At 38.5% G+C, this 19,561-nt stretch overlaps 1 protein-coding gene across 2 annotated transcripts in view; it reads left to right on the top strand.

Moving 5' to 3' along the window:
- Nucleotides 1–19,561, top strand: part of CADPS2 (calcium dependent secretion activator 2) — a 357,625-nt gene that overhangs the window by 125,436 nt on the left and 212,628 nt on the right. For both annotated transcript variants that reach the window (XM_044422997.1, XM_044422995.1), the window contains exons 6-7: nt 238–359; nt 17,099–17,210. In XM_044422997.1, the coding sequence (XP_044278932.1) occupies nt 238–359; nt 17,099–17,210 (234 nt within the window). The remainder of the gene's footprint in view (nt 1–237; nt 360–17,098; nt 17,211–19,561) is intronic.

The raw sequence follows: 19,561 nt of genomic DNA, 5'->3' as shown, positions 1-19,561 counted from the left end.
GGAATAACTAATGTGTACACGAGTGTAATCTGTTGTGAAGTTGCAAGGATCAGGAGAAGAGACAGGGTGTGTTTTTGATAGCAGGATTAATACTGCAGCATCTTATATTATTGCTTCAGAAAATTTGTATAATGGCCTTCATTGAAAAAAAAAAATTCTCAGAGTGGTCTGTAAGCCATGCACTTCCTTGCTCCATTCTGTTAATACACATTTGCTGTGTCCCTTTTCCTTATTTAGATTGTTATAATGGAAGTTCAAGGCCTAAAGTCACTAGCTGCCAGCCGTATTGTCTACTGCACAATGGAAGTGGAGGGAGGAGAGAAACTCCAGACAGACCAAGCTGAAGCATCAAGACCACAGTAAGTGCTGCTTAATTTTTTTTTTTTTTTTTCCTCCGTGAGGATGTGTCTTCCATTTTCTGGGGAAGCAGTCTTCCAAAGTTGGCAGCAGCACCTTTTTAAAGCACAAACACATATGTGTGCATGCACACTCACAGATATACAGACATACCTGACAAGATACCGGTTTGGATGATATTGCTAATATTTCAGGAAGGCAAGGTCAACACGGAGAACAAATCAAAAATACCCCGTGAGCTTGGAGTGGTAATTTTCTTATAGAGCAGGTAATCAATTCAACTTTTCCACATTTTGAACTTGTATAGTTGATAAATAATAGACGAAGATAACAGTGTCGGTCTATGAAAAAAAATATAGAGAGCTTTTCTATTGCTTATTACCCAAGAATGCTGGGTGTAATCTTATGTCCACAGCTCCAATCAGTGATGAATTCATTCAGTCTGCAGTCTGCATTTGAAGACTGGTCTAAATGGCAAAACTCATCTTTTCTTCACCATCCCCTGGGTGTTTTGGTTCTTTGTTTATTTTTTTTACTTTCTAGCCTACTGAAGATTTCTGAAGAACTGCAAAGGAATGGTGTAACTGTGGATTCATGGTTATAGTTGACAGGAATTTGCAATTATCCTTAGTATAGAATCTTCAACAAATAAGATACTAATTCAGACTTTGGAAAGGGTTTGTACTCTTCCTGAGAAGAATATGAATAGTGCTGTTGTGAAAATTTCTTCTACATCTTTTTCAATCATTCTCATTTAGTCTGATACAAAAGAAATTGCTTTCCAAAGGAAAGTCAAAAGTAAAGGAAATGTTGGAGAAATTTTCATGGGTTTTGTTCAGGGGTCTTTTGCTTACCTGTCTTAGAAAGTGGTTAAGGAATGTGTGTGGGTATGCTGTCTTTTATTGCACAATCATTTCACTGGCAGCCAGTAACTTCCAGGACTTCCAAAAATCAATTAAAGCCTGGGGAATTTATCATTGTGCCATTTCTTCCATATGGATTTTCCAGGAAGCATGCAGTACCCTTGGTCACTTCACAATGATAAACTCAAAAACACCACCAGAAAAAATACAAATGTCTTCTATAATTCATTTTATAAAGGAACTATAAAATGCCTTCCCCGCAGATTTTTTTTTTCAGAAAAGCACTGAGATTTTCCTTTTCTTAGCGGCATCCTACCCCGTCAAATTGTATAAAATACGAAAGATAATCTAATCTATCCTTTACATTTTCTTCTTTTTTGTATTTTATTTCTTTTAAGAAAACAATAAAAATTAAAACATTGTAAAAAAATACATTTCTGAGGAATTTTCTCCAATATTAATGGTGACTGACCTTTTCTTTCCTTCTCCCCACAAAACCCAGAACAATTCTATGTATGGGCATTGCCAAGGAGGAAACAACATGGGGCAAGGATGCCAAAACAGTAGCTATTTGATAACAGCAGCCAACTGTTGCTAAATTTCTCCTCCTGTTCAAGAAATTCAGTGAAATTGTTCCCCAAAATTCTCTGCTCACAACTAGAGTGGAGATTTGTGAGAGGCCATTTGAGCACAGCTCTAATACAAAATGTCATGTACTTCTAACATGTACTTTTTGAAATGCAAAGGTTTTATTAAAGTTTGTTATGGGATAAGTTGGATACAAAGAATATATTAACTGAGCTGTGTTTGTCTACTTAGACACATACATGATTTAAAATTAGTTACCAGTCTTCACAAAGCTTGCTTATCCTTCCAGTTTATTTCAGGAATGGAGAATGTGTGACCCTTCAGATGTTGCTGGACTTCACCCTTCATCATCCCTAGCCAGCAGAGCCAATGATGAGAAACCATGGGTCTTGCAGTCCAACAACATCTGAAGACCATTTATTCCCCATGCCTTGGTTACTGAATTTTAAATTGTAGGATAGTTTTTCCCGACTTACTACTGCTTCAGATGTCTTGGGCACCACCCAAACCCAGCAGAACACCATTGGCCTTCTATCTGTAGATGATGAGATCTGTAGTCCACTCAGTCTGGAAGAGCACTGGGTTGGTGAAGGTTGTTGTAAGGTATACTTAATTCAGTTGATTTTTAGAGAATACAGTTAGCAAAGGGACTGTATGGGGAAAGCGTCATGCCTTCCAGTTTGAAATAGCCAGACTGGTATTCAGGAAGATAAATATGTTTGGAGTTGATTTGATTGACCTCTGGGTTTCACATTTTCTTCAAAGGCCTTTAACTTCTGTTAAAATGCCATCCAGAAACTTTGGTAGATGTGTTTTAAGACCGATTTTCTGAGTGTATTTTCCCCCTTCCTGCTCTTTAATGTTTTCTGTGAAAAGCAGTTTTGAAGATTGCAGTCAAAGAGTTCTTTAAATGAAAGTCATAAAGTTGGTCATTTGTTCAAAACAAGTTTTAAAATGCATTAGGAAAAGTTATAAGCTTATAAAGGTGATTATGCTCCTTTAACAAAGTGCTATAGACTGGAACTTTATTCAGACATGAAAATCTCTTTCTAATTGTTTCATATGTGGAACATAGCAGCCTAGGAAGCTGCCTTATTTCAGGCCAGACTATCTGTCCATCTTTTATGGCACTACCTCCACCTCTCCTTCCTGGAAGAACCTTTTAACTTGAGAATCCAAGGACTCAGTCTTGGACCACGTGCTCGTCTGTCTAGCTGTAGCTCCCTTTGTGTTGGTGATTGCTATTTCAGTGGTTATTTTCCATTTAGTGGCAACTGCATGTTCAGTGGCAAGTAGAAAACAAAACTCACCATTTGCTCCATTTAATATAACTGGAGAGCAGCATTCAGAGAACCTGTGGACAGCTGCACTTTAAAATATTCAAATGGACTTCTGGACTTCTGAATATAGTAGCAGATGTTTGTTGGAAATGGCTGGTTTACAAAAAGGGAAGCTTTGGAATGGGCATGATCACCCCAGAACTCTTGGACTGATAATATACCCTGGAAAGCAAAATGTCGTTGCACGGTGGTAGCTAAGCTAGCAGTTTGAAGGCAGACTGTGCCAGGAGAACAAGAGTTGACACAGACTTCCGTACGAGTCTCAGATTGAAAAATCTCTTTGACCCCAAGTCAGTTTGTGAAGGGTGGTAAAACGAACCCACTTCATGTAGGAGTGCTGTCCACTCCAGCTATGCGTAATTTGCCATAGACATTGCTCACCTATCTTACCTTGTGTTTCTTGTATGAATACACTCTGCGTTGGGGAGATAAGAGAGAAAGAAACAGACGAGGAAAGGGAAGCATAACAGAGGAGGAGAGAATGGAGAGTGTAGAAGGAAGTGATGACAGAGAAAAAGAAATGGGTGATAATGTGGAGCAGAGAGAAAGATAACAGAGATATAATGGTGGTTGTGGGAGAGATGGGAGATAATCTAGTGATTACCTAACTTCTTTGGGGGATGGATTGTATATTAATTGTACCAGTCAATATGTTTCCTGCAGTCCTCTAGTAGTAATTTATTATATAAAACTGGACATCAAATATTAGCTTTCCATGCTACCATTAGGTGAACTTTGTGGAAGGAAGGCAATAACAGAGATTTAGAACAGTCTCTTTGTCGGGATCAAGTTCCTAATGTGGTCCAGGAATGGTGCTTAGCCTCTGAACCAAAAGAACAGTTAGAAATCACACAAATATATGCTCAAAGTCTTCATCCAATCACACGCTTCAGAAAAATAATTTCAAGCAAAACATTGAGATAAATAAAATCTTGTGTTTGTCCTAATGTTTGTATGTTTGCTGTAGTAGTTCAAACTGAAATTATACTAAAGGATGATGTAACTGTGATTTTTTTTAACACATGGATGTACCTAATGATGATAGAGGCACTGTATGCACATGTTACCTGCGTGGACAAGGTACATGTGCACATGGGGGAATGGGGCCATGCCCCAACATTACACATGCAAGTGTATAAAGTTTGACTTTATGGATGTTCTTTGAGTTCTTCCTCAAAAGCTTCTTCTCCCATGCATGCATTTTTTCCAAGCAGGAAAAAAATGTGCAGTTTCCCACATAAGCTAAATTTAGGACAGGGAAGAACTTTGCACATAATCTGCAGTTGCACACTTCTGAACATGAACACAAGCTCAGGAAACTGCAAACATTTCTGAAGAATTGTATTCTTGACCTGCTTACATTTGGAGTTGCAAATAGAACATATTAGCATGATACAAAAAACAAATGAAACATAGAAACAGAGAGAGTCAAAAGGGGTCTCACAGGCCATCTAGTCTGACCCCCAGCTACAGACTGCTCCACTCACGACATGCCCACCATGTGCATGTCTAGCCTATCCTTCCTCACCAATGGGGCCTCAACCACCTCCCTTGGAAGCCCATTCTATACCCTCGGGGTCCTAACTGTCAGGAAGTACTTCCTGCCATCCAAATGGAACCTTGGTTCCTTGAGCTTTGCTCCATTGGAGCATGTCCTGCCCTCCTCTGCAGGGGAGAACAGGTCTCTACCCACCTCCGTGTGACACACCTTCACATACCTGTATGTCACCAAGAGAGCCCCTCAGAGTCTCCTCTTCTCCAGGCTGAAAAGACCCAGTTCCTTCTGTCTTGCCTCATACGGCTTTCCCTGCAATCCAGCCACCAACCTTGTGACCCTACACTACTGTCTCTAACCTGGCTATATCCTTCCTGTAATGAGGGGCCCAAAACTGAACACAATTCTCCAGTTGCAGGTGCACCAGAGTCATGTAGAGTGGTCTATAATTTCCCATGTCCTTTCTACTACCCTTTTTGAAAATTGGGACCACTGATGCCACCCTCCAATCCTCTGGAACTTCACCCGTTCTCCACAAGGCCTCAAAAATGGAGGCCAGTGGGCGTGAGAGAACCCCTGCCAACTCTTGAAGTAAATGAAAATCATCCCAACAGTGTTCACACATGTACACACCTTAGAGGAGATTTGAGGAACTCTAAGTAGTAATCTTGATTAGGAAAATGTTAATATTAATTCTGTAAAGAGAGTAATATATCACAAATATATTTAGACAAAAAACCAAATTACTCCACTTGTGCTTTTGGGAGGCTTGGGAGGATGACAGGAAGTGAGGTGGGGGGAACAATCCACGGTGAGCCTGATCAGCTGCTGGGCACACTGTGGCTTGTATGCACAGCCACCAGTCTGCCATGGTTGATTGCCTGGGTGGATCGACATGATATACAAACATGCCTAAAGCCTCTGTTAAATTCCAGTTCCCATTTTTATAAGTAGTTATATTAATATATTATATAAATCTGCCTCATCAATCAGATAGGAACTCATTGTATTGAGTTTAAAAACCCCTTTAGACCATCTGATTAATTGATTAAACTTTGTAGCCCAGAACACATGTATGTTGCTCCCTTTTAGAATATACTATAAGCAAGGACATGAGCTTCTGCAGATTGCCAAGCATATAGGAAACATTTTAAAATGTTCCAAAGTATGTTAGTATAACCCTATATCTTGGAAGGTTCTGCTTATGTTTTAGTTTTACAAGTTGATCCTTCATACTGCTTCCTTAAGTTGATAGCCTTATTAAATGTTTATTATTGTTTTGTGGAACATTTTATTCTCCTCCTGCCTTCCAGCAGCTTTCTACTTCCTTCAGCTTTCAAAAGGCCACCAACATAGGCAGTGACCTTTTCTCTCAAACCTCACTCAGGTTAACACTTTCAGTGAGCCTTGACTGTATGAAGCACAGCGCTGCTTTGTTCATTTCACACCACAGGGGTTCCCTGTGCCTTGAGTGGCAGGCTGCTAGTATTTTCCTCTTAGTCATTTGTGGTATTGCTATTCAAGGCTAAAATGGAGGTTAGCACAGTAGGGTCCGTGCAATTTCCCAACCGTTTTAATTTTCTTTGCTCTCAGCATTTAATAATGAAACTTCCAGGCTGTAGTTCTTTGCAACAGCCAATGAATCCTAAGGGAGGAGAATTGAATATGTCATTATACATTTTGGATGCTAATGTACTTGTAAGGTAACATATTAAGTAATGGTTTGGATTAAAAAGATCACAAAGGTAGTTCTAGGAGTACTGGTTAAGGCTAGTTCTTAGGGGGTAATTCATGTACAATTTCTTCCATGTTGGCCTTCAAAAAGAGCAGCTACATTTCTCTCCTTGCCTGCTCAGTTATCTATAGTAACACTTGCATTGTGTCCTGGTGTGATTACACAATTTTCCAAGATTGCCCTGTTTAGCTTTAATTCTGTGGAACAGAGACATGGAAACATCCAGCATAACATGTTGGAGGAGGAGATGGGGGAAAAAGATTTAAGGAGGGCAAGAAGAATGTGCATGTGGCACAGAGCTGGCTTCCCACAGTGCTTGTCTCTACATGCCGAGCACTCCTTGTTCCACATAGATAGGAGATTTGTTCGCCTTGCCAACAAATATATATTATATATAAAGGTGGGGGAGGGTGGAGTGGGATGGCTGCCATTTGAAGTGGATCATTGTGGTGAGCTGTTGTTTGCAAGCAACATCCGACCAGTGATGTGGTTTTCAGAAAAAAGTAGAAGCGGGAAATGTTCAAAGACTTAACATAATATTATCTGATTTAGCAAGTTTGTTTGACTCATGTTTGCTCCCCAACACACATTCTCCCTCAGTGAGCACACAAATATTTCATGTTTAGTAAACAGATCTGAAAACGTAATCTATGTCAAATTTCTGCTTGCTATAAATATTTGAAAAGTTTTCACAATAACAACAAAATATTTGAACTGAAGCATTTGCTTGGGGCAGGATGGATTAAATTAATTATGCAGTATAGATGATATGTAGCATTCAAACACATTCAAAGCTTCATGTGAAAATTATTTTATTAGAATATATGTAAATGCATAGGCATATTTGTAAATGTAAATGCATAGGCATCCTTGTTTGTTTATAATTTAAAAAATGACTACACCTGAAACAACACACTGTTTTTAGGATATATACCCAAAGAAAGCAGGCATATCAGCAAGTTTTGCCAGGGTAACTGTAGCACCTTCAGCTTCGCTTGCTCTCTTTCTGCACTACTTGTTGGTTGCATTTTAAGTTGAGAAAAAAGTCTGATCACAGCATCTAGCTGAGCTTTCACTCAAGGATGGATTAGGTCTTTAGGCCCAGGCTGGGGAAGCTATCCTGGAGGGTGCTGTTATTCTGGTGTCCGGTTAGCCACTGTGTGAATGGAACGCTGTTCTAGGTCAATCTTTTTTCTGATCCAGCAAAGCTCTCCTTAAGTTCTTCAGTGAAACAAGCTGTAATCACAGTCTTGGTTTCAGTTTTCCTTCAGCTTGCTATCAAAGAATGTGAGCACTAGAGGCAAAATGCATTATATATTAGTCCAGGCCAAACCTAGCGAGGATCCAACTGCCTTGTGTACAACTAGGGCTTGTTATACCTTGCTTTTCCATTTCCCCATAGGCAACTGATCACTAGGGTTTCCTCAATGCCTCTCTTAAAAGAGAGAATGGATGCAACTTCCTGTCCTGTATTTAGCCCATCTAAAATGGCTGACTGCAGTACAACAACCCAGACAACTTTGGAGAAATACAAACATATATAGTGTGAGGAAATGTCCAAGGAAAAATACTGCACTGGAAAATGTTCCACCACTACTTTCTGGATAGAATTCCTTCCTCCAAAAGGTGGCTTTACATTATTCGGGGGTCATCTTTAAACAATATTCTCACACAAATAATGTTGCTATCCATTCTTCAAGGAAAGATTAGTTCTCATGGTCTCTTACACCTTTCAAATTACAAGTTTTCTTCTCCTCCACGCATTGCTCTTACAAGAATATGTATTTCTGATAGCCAGCACTAACCAAATCCCACAGTACTAAAAAGGAGCAACTGAATCTTACATATCATTGAACTTGATAGTTTGAATTTGTTTTCAGTCTTAGCAAAATTAAGTTACCATTGTTGACACAATATTTGCAGATGTCACTGAAATAAAATTACCCACTACAATAAACAATGCAGCTGTTGCATTTGTGTCATTGTGGAGACTATAAGTAAATAATACCTGAATCATTAAATTATGTTTGTTTGCATTACTTATTTTGACATGTGGGTAGCAGGGTTTCAACAAAAATAAGGTATTTACTTTCTAAAGGGATTTTAATGGAAACTGCAATTTCTTTAGAAATAAATCTTCAGGCTGAAATCTAATTAATCCAGATGCAGCCTGTTCTTATTTATTGGTGATTTCTCAGTTTCTGAACATTGTGACATGAGTTAAAAAGTTATAATTTTGAACCGAATGGTTTTGTGGAACTCAGAATGAATAATTTATTTGGCACATCAATCAGTATTTCTAACTTGGTGAAAAGTAAGAATTTGTTATACATTGCAGAGACAGGGCAATCACTTTTGGGAGCGTTATTTTTTTAAGTAGCAATTGGGTTCCCCAACTGAAAAGTGCAATGGGAAAGGATGAGGAAACTTGAATGTAAGTCTGTCTGGTCGGTATTACCAATATATCTTCTGTTGGAATAAGAACTATATGCAGTATCTTAAATGTGATTTCTATCATATATAAGTATGTGCACACATGCACACACACACAGTGTTGCTGCTCCTGCTGCATTTATATCCCGCCTTTGCCCTCTTGTGAGGATCTTAAGACAGCTTACATAGCTCCATTTTATGCTCACAAGAACAACCCTGTAAGGTAAGTTGGCCTTCTCCACTGTGCACTCTCCAGATGTGTTGGATTGCAACTCCCATCATTCCCAGCCAACTGTTTAGAGAAAGGTGAGATATAGAGTAGTTGTGCATGACCTGTGCATCACAGGAGCAAGAGTAAAATTTAAGACAAACTGATAGTCTTGGGCATTTTTCGTATGTTAGTTTTTATTGGTAAATACGGGCTCAGAGATTCATTTGGTCCATGTAAGTATTTGTATGTTCATTTTCCAAATGTATATGCAACTCACTTTTTATTGTATTTCCTATTTCACTGTTTATATATCATTTCAAGACTTCATTTAAGTGATTATTTTTTCATATTTTCAAAACTGTCTTCCTCCTGTTTTTCTAAAAGATGACTGCATTTTCAGGATTCAGAGATGACATTTGCTTTGCCTTTCTGGACTGTTGTTATCATGTCAGCTATATAAGTATTAAATCTGCAGTGACTGACATGTTGTAATTGCTTCACCCTGGTGTAAGAGATTGCTGCATTTTGTCCCCAAGGCACCCATTCCTTCCAACATAAGTTCACAGATGGTTAAATGCTTCGGGGTGTATGGGGGAGATATCAAAAGTGATAACTTCAAAATATATTTTTGCAAAAATATCTGCAGGTAAAACCTACAAATGTGAAAGCTGTATGTATGTTAATGTTTTAAAACAGGGTAAATCCCACAATGGTTGACAATCTAGCAATGTAATTCACCATGCGAATTTGAGTCACTCATTAATGTTCAGGTTCTATAATATTTACATCATCAATGTGGATTTTATAGCGGGAGCATACTTTTATGCCGCAAATCTTCTGAGACACAGTATTTATTTATTTATTTATTTATTTAATTTATACATGCATTTAGAGTACAAATGTCATCTCAAAGTTAAGCTAATCATTGGTGGTCGCTGTCAGTTCGCATCTTTGTTATGTTTCCCAGTAATGTTTAATTCAGCAATGGGTAGTCTCTGGCCCCTACAGGGTGTGGTTTCCATATCTCATTTGCTAGCTTCTTGCCTCTCCCCAGAAAAGGAACATCTCTACTCTCTGAAGAGATGTTCAGTGTCTTCCCCCAGTTCATTTAGGCTGGAGGGATGCATTCCACTTCTGAGAAGTATTGAGGACTACATTCCATAGGTGGGCTGAACCAAAGACACGAGAAGGTAGATCCTAAGCACCAGAAGTGTCATTAGTTTAAAGCTCTTACTGCTAGTAAGCAATAGGGGAGATATTCTAACCTTTTGGTGGGGAGAGTGGGGGACTGCACAGAATCTGGGAAAGCACCAAATCATCAGTGGTTAACAGAAAAGAACTGGGTATCTAGGGAGCCCTGAAAGTCTGAATTTGGTCCTTTGACCTGAGGATGTGAACCTCTTTTTAAAAGCCTCCATTGGTGCCAACCATGAGATGGTTCATCTCCATAAAGAAAGCCACAGCCTGGGGTTTACAAGAGGTGAGCAGGGCTGCTAAGACCAGGACATTCTGGAGAGTATTCATACATGGGGTCACGGTAAGTTGGAGACTGTCTGATGGCATAGAATAATTGATGTCAAGGAAGGGTCTTTAAAGGCCTAAGTGCAGGGAAGAGTTGTTTCTGGGAAAGGTAGTGCTAATTTGGGGGTAGGAAATCTGAAGACCTTTGAGCCAAACCTAGCTATCCTGGGTCCTACACAGATCTTTCAGGGTTCCTTGGACATCCATACTCCTTTTCCCTGACCAATAATTGCCTGCCTTTTTAAAGAAGAGTTATCTAAATTTTGCATAGGGTTTTCCCCATTTGAAAAGGTTGAAATGCTTATCCTAAGGCTTGCTTATTGGTAAAAGGAGCTTCAATAGCCTTTTTGTGTGTTTTTGTGTATTGTTTTGTCTATGAAGCATTTCCATAGGAATACAGGCAGAGATTTAAAAAAAATTCTTGTAACAGTTGATATTTGCCTTGGATAATAAAATAGACAGTTAAATTACAAAGTTGTCTTACAAAGTTGCAAAAGTTGGAGGCAATTTTGAATCAGAAATCAAAAGTCTCTGCTTTCTTGGCAGATTGTACAGTGTGAAATCCAGATAACAAAGCTTCTGCAAATTCCGGGTGAAAATTTGCAGCTTCTGCAAATTCCAGGGTTCATTAAAACCCCAGTTCTATGTTTATAGGAACTCAATTGCAAAATTAACACAGTGACCCAGCCAAGAGAAGGGAGCCGATCATGATTTCCTAGCAGAAGTCAACTTTTTTATATGAGAGTTACTCTTTCAGATATATTTTCAGGTGCTTTTACTTCCAGTGATGGTGATGATGCATCAATATCCTACATTTTTCCTCTTGTGAGGAACCCAAGGCAGCTTACATAGCTCCATTCTATCCTCACAACAACAACCCTGTGAGGTAGATTGGGCTGAGAATGACTGACAGGCCCAAAGTCACCCAATGAGTGACATGGCCAAGTGAGGACTAGTACCCAGATCTCCTTGGTCCCCAGTCCAATACTCTAAGAACCACCATACCACACTGGTTCTGCAAAACCCACAACAAAGTGATACAGGTTTGTTTTCAGTGCATATGTATACAATGAGGACATGATTCATTATATTACATATACATGCTGAAGAAAAATTGACAAAATTGTTAGTGAACACCAGCAAAGTATTAGAGGTACCCTTGGATATATAGCCAGAAGCACGGCTTCCAGATCTAAGGAGGTGTTGATACCACTGTAAACAACTTTGGTGTGCCCACAACTGGAGTACTATGTCCAGTTCCTGGATCCACATTAATATGTTCTTGGATCCACATAGCTAGGTTAGAATCAGTTCAGTGCAGGGCCACAAGACTGTTAGTTGGGTTGGGAGAGATGACATATGAGGAGAGATAGAGGGAACTGGGTCTTTTTAGCCTGGAGAAGAGGAGACTCCAAGGGGATCTTTTAGCAACTTATAGGGAGGATGTCATCTGGAGGAAGGGCATGGCTTGTTCTTCCCTTCAGTGGAGGGACACATTCCAATGGAACAAAGCTCAAGGAACTAGGCTTCAGGTTGAATGTTAGGAAGTACTTCCTGACAGGACCCCTAGGATAAGGAATGGGCTTCCAAGGGAGGTGGTTGAGGCCCCATCAGTGAGAGTGTCCAAGGAAAGATTGGACAACCACATGTCAGGGATTACATGAGTGGAGCCAGCTGGAGCCAGAGGTCAGATCAGATGGCCTGGGAGGCTCCTTCTGACTCATTTTGTTTCTATGTTCTATCTTTCTATGAATGCATAAAAGACTTGGGTTTAGTAATAAAACATTGCCTTTCATTTTGGTGTTTATTACTTCAGGAATGATCACTGGCATAGGTTGCCTCATATTAAACTTCTGTGAGTACTGTCCCACTGTTCACAATGTTGTACTTTTGTGTGATAATAAAAGAGGCAACTAAATGCCACCAACAAAATGGTAGCACAGCTTCTTGTTATGAAATGGCTGGGGCCAACCACCAGATGGTGCATTCTTCCCTGGGTGCTTCCAGATGGAGGTCTCAGTACTAGAACTCCAAAGCCATTGTAAAGCTATTCTGTCTTTCCCTCCTTAATGGATATTCTGCTGTAAGGAAAAAGATGGAAGAGGTGGAAGAAGGAGAACATGGGAAAGTTTTGAGTAGAGGATGTCATTGTTGTCTGGATTCCCAGTAGAATTCCATGAGTAAGGCATGATTAAAAAAAAAAAAAAAAAAAAAAAAACCTCATGCAAAAGCATTCCCCAAGTCCGTCAACAGTCATCCTCTGAAGATAAGTGCTTGTATGAGCTGACATATGCATTTATACAACCTCAGGAGTGGCCCTAAACTTTTGAGAGAGATTTGGTTTTTATTTTATGGTCACAAACCAGGAAGATTAAAAAAATGGATAAAATATCAGTAGAAAAATTAAAGCACAGTTAAAACAAGCATGATTTATACAATGTTTTCACACAATAGATGACCACATTTTTCCTAATCTGCACTGCAGACATAAAAAATTTGGCAACAGTAACAGAAGAGAATAGATCCCTTAAACACATAGATACCACAGTGGAAGAAATATTCCCATAAAGATCTTTTATTAATGGTTTAATCAATTTCTTTCTGCATTCCCTATAAAAGTTGCAATTTAAGAGAACATGTTCCACTGTTTCTACTCTTCCAGCACCACATACCTGTTCACTGACTGAGGTCTTTTTAAATCATCCTTTTAATAGTGCTGATAGAAGCACATTAAAATGAGCAAGAGTAAATGCTCTTCTGTACTTTGGGATAGTTAGTGTGTACAGATATGGGGCTGAAGTAAATCCATTATTATAGCAATTATTGCAGTTAAGATGAAAAAGTGAGGAACAAGTTTTACTAGCAGTGGTTCTCAAATATTGATGATCCAGTTTATTAATCTTTGAACAATGAGAAATTGGGACTTCTGCAGCCCATAATTGCCCAGCACTTCTGCAGAGAAAGCTAGCCTATGTGACTTCTTGTCCTTTTTTTTTTTTTTTTCATCCATCAGTTAACATACATATCTGAAAGCAGTAGAGACAGGTATTCCAGGAGCTGCTGGAAAATGTAAACATAGCCACCATTTAATCCATGCCTTACATTCAGCAAATCGAATCCCTATTTCCAGATAAATGGCTGCATTCTGCACACAGGGAGGAAGGTCCAACAGCTTCCTTAAAAAACCCAGACTGGACTTTTTTCATTTGAGAGTTAGGCCAAGGTCTTTGCTTTACAAATTTGTATTACAGAGGGGATATGATGCCACCTTGGGTATAAAAAAAAAAAAGAATCTTAAAATCTGCAGCTAGCTAAAGTTTGCTGATTCAATTGCTCATCTACATTGTTCAGATCAGAGCCCAGTGCTCTGTATTTGAATTTGTAGGTATTTTCTGCAGGAGACTTGCTTAATGATATTGCCATTTAAAGTCCTTTTAAATTGTTTTCTAGCTTTTGAGAACACCAGGACTTTAGACTTATTATAATTAAAGTTTAGGCATTTCATAGAGTAATAAGTTCCAAATGTAGCTAATAAACAGTTTAATCCAATTCTGGAAAGTGACAGCAATACAGTATTGTCAGCATACAGAAGTAAAGGGATCTTAGTATTACACAATCTAGGAGAATGAGAATTGATGTTATGGAAATGGAAGGTCCGATCATTTAAAATGAATAAAAAAGAAAAGGGGGCAGAATGCGATCCTGTCCCATGAGTGGAAGGGGTTGAGTTAGTAACTTGTCCCTGCAGACCATATCTGACTTGACTGAAAGTCTGGTTGTACAAACATCTGATAAGGAACAGTAGGTCCTTATCCATGGAATTATTGTATGATTTAGACCCTTACTGTTTCCTCAGTTCCAAATCAGGGAATAATTTAAGGTCAATAAAGGTAGCTGGTAGCTTCCCACCAGAAATGGAGGTATACTTCTCTGCCAAATGAGCCAGCAGACAGCAATGGTCTAAGGATAGTGCTAGTTTTGATCTTCCATCCAGTTAATAACTTGTGTTTTAAGTATCTTGCATAAAATTTTCCTAACAACTGAAAGAAGACTGATAGGAATGATAATTGGCAGGATTTGTCCTGTCACCTTTTTTAAAGATGGGAACTATGATCACTTTGCTTCCAGAGTTATTAATATAAGTAAACAAATCTGACGGTAGAGATGCCCATCATTCTGGATTCAATTTTAAAAGATCAGGTGGAACAGCATCTGGGCCAAGCACTTTCCAGGCTTAAATTTGACAATCAAATCAATAATTTCACTAGGCGTGACAGACTGCCATTCTCGAACATGGAAAGACAATCAAAAGCTGTGTGAAAAAAAGAATATTAGGTTCCTGAAGCATTGCAGAGAAATGTCTTTTCCACTCACAGTTAGGAATTCAACAAGCAGGATATTCATGTTGCTCTAGCAAGGATCCCACTATAAGTTGCCAAAATATTTTATGGTCCTTCTTTTGTACTGTACGTAGTAACAAATTCCATCTCTCTCTAGCTCTTTCTTTAAGTTTATCAAAACCCTATATTCTCATTTTTCTAGCGAACATTTATCTCCATTATTTCAGTATGCAGAATAAACCTGCCTAATCTTATTCTGAAACAATCTACCCTCATTGTCAAACCAGCTTTTGTTTCTGTGGTATTTATTCCCAGCCTGGATAGTATCAGCCACTAGAGTACTCTGTATACTAGAGATTATTATCTCATAATGATGCAACTTCTCTTCATCAAACAACAGGGGATGCTATGACTGAGTCAAATTTACTCCATATATTTTTTGTCCACTTGATCTCTTTCACACATAGGATCCAGGAAGAGTCTGATAATAAAGAGCTAATGAGTAAATAGATCCTTAGAGAAGGTTCAGCTAAAAGAGGCATGCTAAAAGAGCTTAACGCACACCGAATTTTTGGATGACATCCTTAGAATGTCTAGTATATGGAGTGTATACTCCTTATGGCTAATTCCTTGAAGATGTTGAGATACTGCTTATGAATTGTCATTGCTGGAATTAAAGTCACCAGTATAAGGACCTGTGCTGATGGAAACTTTGACTTGTTATGAGTGAAATAATGTTCTACCTCTTTTCACTGAGCTTTATTATCAGAAAGGCATTTAGATGGAGGTACAGAGATATCAAAGAATAAAATTTGAAAAATCTGCTCTTAATTAGGGTTGCCACAGCAACTGTCCCACACCTGGAAAAGGTAACTACTTCAAAACTGAGAGATGCTGAGAAGGCATAGCAAACCTGCTCTAAGCATTTTTTTTTTTTTTTGGAAGATTTAATTGCTGCCAGTGAGGTAGCAATATATCCATTGAACATTATTTGTTCACACACCCAAGACTCCTGCAGCAGAAATCAAAGGGTTTAATATAATTGAGAAATTATTTATCTTTAATCTTCCCTCTCCAGGCTGCTACATTCCATGAAAGATATCTGATTAAAGGTAATGAATTGCTTCTCTTCAAGGATCAGTCAATAGAATTTAGCTTTTCTAACATACCCTCTTGGCCAGAAAAGATGCTGCCACTTTTAGTTGGAGCCATCCACTTGTTTGGAGACCTAGAAGGGAGAATTAGGATAAATGGTGAACTGAGTTCCTAAGCTGCCAGAAACTGGAAACTAATCCTGTCCTTTGAGTCAACAGTGCCAATGTTTAATTGAGTGACATTGAACTTAATCGTCAGTTCTTCCTCAGACATCAGTTGTTTTAAGTGATCCATCTTTAATTAAATGTACTGGGGAGAGCACTTTGCTAGTTAATGATGCAGCCAGTGAGAACTTGTGAATGCCCTATTAGTGGTGTTTATGGGTTTGTCTTTCCTTGTTGTTTTATTTTGCATGAACATTCTATTCATCATAAAATCAAGGAATTGTCCTATTAATGTGATGTCATGGCAGGGAAAATTGAGAAACTTTCTGTGAACTCTATATGATTTTGAATATACCCTTTCCTACCCAATTAAGCCCCATCTCCAACAAGTTTCTAGGGACACTGGAAGTATCTACTAGTGTTGCTGCATAAACTTTTGATACTGCAGGTATTGTGCTGTTGACTCTGTTGAGTGCATGAGATCATAGCGACATTAATCCATTCTCCGAACCTGATGTTATGTTTGCCATCCTACTGGGACTTTAAGTTTGGTTTTAACTAATTTCTCTTTGCTTGTCTCAGGAACACACATCTAGTACCTCATTCAACAATGGTATAAAATGTTTGGAAAACAACTTTAATTACTTGTAATTAATCTCAAAGTGCTCAGTTTATGTTATTAGGGACAACAGGAAAGTATCCAACATACATTTCCATAAGTTCTTCTGCTTGATGCTGCATACTCTTTGAATATAATCCATCTTTCATTTTCATATTACATGATTTTAATTACAAAACTAATATATGAAAAATGTTGATCTTCATCTTCCATCCTCAGAAATGAGTTTTCAAATGGATGTTTGCATAAGGAAAGGGAAATGTTGCATTTGTTACAGGGGCATAGGTCGATCGCCACTTGCTTTTTAATTTGACCGTTGACCTTTCTTTTGTTACAGATGGGGAACACAAGGGGATTTTACCACAACTCATCCTCGGCCAGTAGTCAAAGTGAAACTTTTTACAGAAAGCACTGGAGTCCTAGCACTTGAAGATAAAGAGCTAGGAAGGGTGAGTGCTGATGGAATTTTCACTTTTTAAATATATTAAGGGACGACTAGTGAAAGCTTCTCTGTAAGCCCCAAGGATTTTCAGTGGTTTTTTTTCCCCACAGTACTATTGGAAAGCTATGATTTATTTCCCTGAGGTATTGAGAATGACAAGACAGCTGCCTTGTGTGGTGCATATTTATTTATTTATTTACCTGCTGCCTAAGAGAAACCTTCCCAAAGTGGCTTTCAACAATAAAATACATAAACCATTAAAATATTTTAAAAAATTGAAAACATAAATGCAGTATAAACAGCAGTGAAAACAAGTGGTGAACCCAACAACAGTAGTAAATGTCTGTAATTTAGAGTGATGTCTATCATAAAAAATTCAACTGCTATAGCTGGTCCTTTCAATGGATAAAAATGAAGCTGGGTGTAATAAAATTGAGTCTTAATGAGAGATTTTATGGATGGAATATTGAATAATGTTCACCTTGCATGGCTAGATCTTCTAAAGAATGGCCAACCTTTCTATTAGGCAAATTGAGGACTCTTTCTCCAAGCAGCACACAAATTACTTGCTCGTGCCACAGAAGTAAGCCTGTGCCACAGAATGCCAGAGATAAGTGGTTATATTGTCTTCTGGCACTGCTATATAATCACTGTGCTTCTGTTCTGTTGTTTGAGAATAAAATGTAATTTTAATAATAAAATAGCACTCCAGATGGAATCAACTTTCTCAAAGATAAAATCCCTTCACAAAAAGTAGAAAATTTCTACCCTCACCATATATAATTGAATGGTCCAATGGACCAATCTGAATGGTCAACCCCTCCCTCTCTCTTGTTTCATTTCGGATTTTTTCATTTCTTTCAAGGTAAGAATATCCAGAAGTATTCAAACACATTTGTGTATTTGTTGCATCCCATTAACTTACAAAAGAATAGCCAACATTTCCCCCTGTTTGCCATGAGGCTTACTTTGCATCCCCTAAGTAAGCCTCAAGGCTCAGGTGCAGCAGAGTTTGACGTCCCATCCTCAGTGGTGAAGACAGATTCATCTGCCAATTTGGCTGGCTTTATGAAATGACAGCAAGCATCATTTTATCCTTCGCTGCAGACTGCAAAATGCTTTGAACTGTCCCTGCTACCTCATATTGCCTTCTAGGGAGTGTATCTGATATGAAATTCAGAAGACAGAAAAGAGTATCTATAGAGACTGCAACATTAGTAAAGGATGCTTCTGCTTGAATAATCATTTTCCAATATGCACGACTTCTGCAACACATCTGCCACATGTGGAAAAAAAACTGCTTCATTTTTAGCATAGCACCAACTGTTACTCTATCCAACTTCGTAGATCTTGACTACTTCCCAAGGTGTTAAATTCTATTTCATTGCCATTTTTATATACTTCACCCTCAACATTGAGCTCACAACAAAATGAATTCCAAGCCCAAACAAGAAAAAATAACACTTCTGGTTAAAGTTTCCTTTGTAAATTTTGGCTGATAATATATTACAGCTGCAGTGCTAACATATGAGCTTTCTTCTTTCAATATTTATTTCACTTTTATACCACCCAATAGCTGACAGTTAACAAAAGGTAAACACACAAAAAAGAAAGAAAGAGAAATAATGCAACAAAACCATAACAATTGCAACTGAATCAGCACGGTGGTATAGCAGTGATACAGGATAAAATGCAATATTAAAACTAAAGTTAAAAGGTTTACTTTTAAAACACTGGGAAAATAAAAAGGGTTTTACCTGGCACTGAAAAGAACACTGAATAGGAAGTATTTCATACCACATGCAGTTAAACAATAGAATTCATTACCACTGGATGTACTGATGGACACTACCAGTTTGGACAGCTTTAAACTGGGACAAACTTGGGCAAATCTATGGAAGAGAAGACTTTCAATGGCTATTAGTCCTGATCAATCTCCACTATCTGCATATACTAGTTCCTGGAGGCTGTTGCTGCACTCATATCCTGCTTGGGAGATCCTGTGTGCATTTGGTTAGCCACTGTATGATCAGACACCTGGACGGGATGAACCTTTGGTCTGTTCCAGCATGGCTTTTCTTATCTTTCTTCCATCTAGACCAGCATGTTGCCTGTGTGTACCTGTGTGCCCTCTGGACACCTACCAAGCTCCCTACAGTTCCACTTCTTAAAAATTCAAAATATTCCCTTACTAGCACCTGGGATTGCATAGAAATAGCTTTCTGATGGTGTTGAAAACTGTGGCTCAAACAAGTTGCCTATTGAATTGTTACTTGAATCCAATGCCCTAAACTCAGTCTTTCTGAAATTTCCAAATATGCCCATGGCTCAAAAAGTTTGCATGTATACCTCTGATCC

Source organism: Varanus komodoensis, unplaced genomic scaffold (assembly GCF_004798865.1).
Source record: "Varanus komodoensis strain SLA01 unplaced genomic scaffold, ASM479886v1 scaffold13_1, whole genome shotgun sequence".
Lineage (NCBI taxonomy): Eukaryota > Metazoa > Chordata > Lepidosauria > Squamata > Varanidae > Varanus > Varanus komodoensis.
Note: the sequence above shows the minus strand (reverse complement) of the source record. Positions and strands in the feature narration are given on the sequence as shown.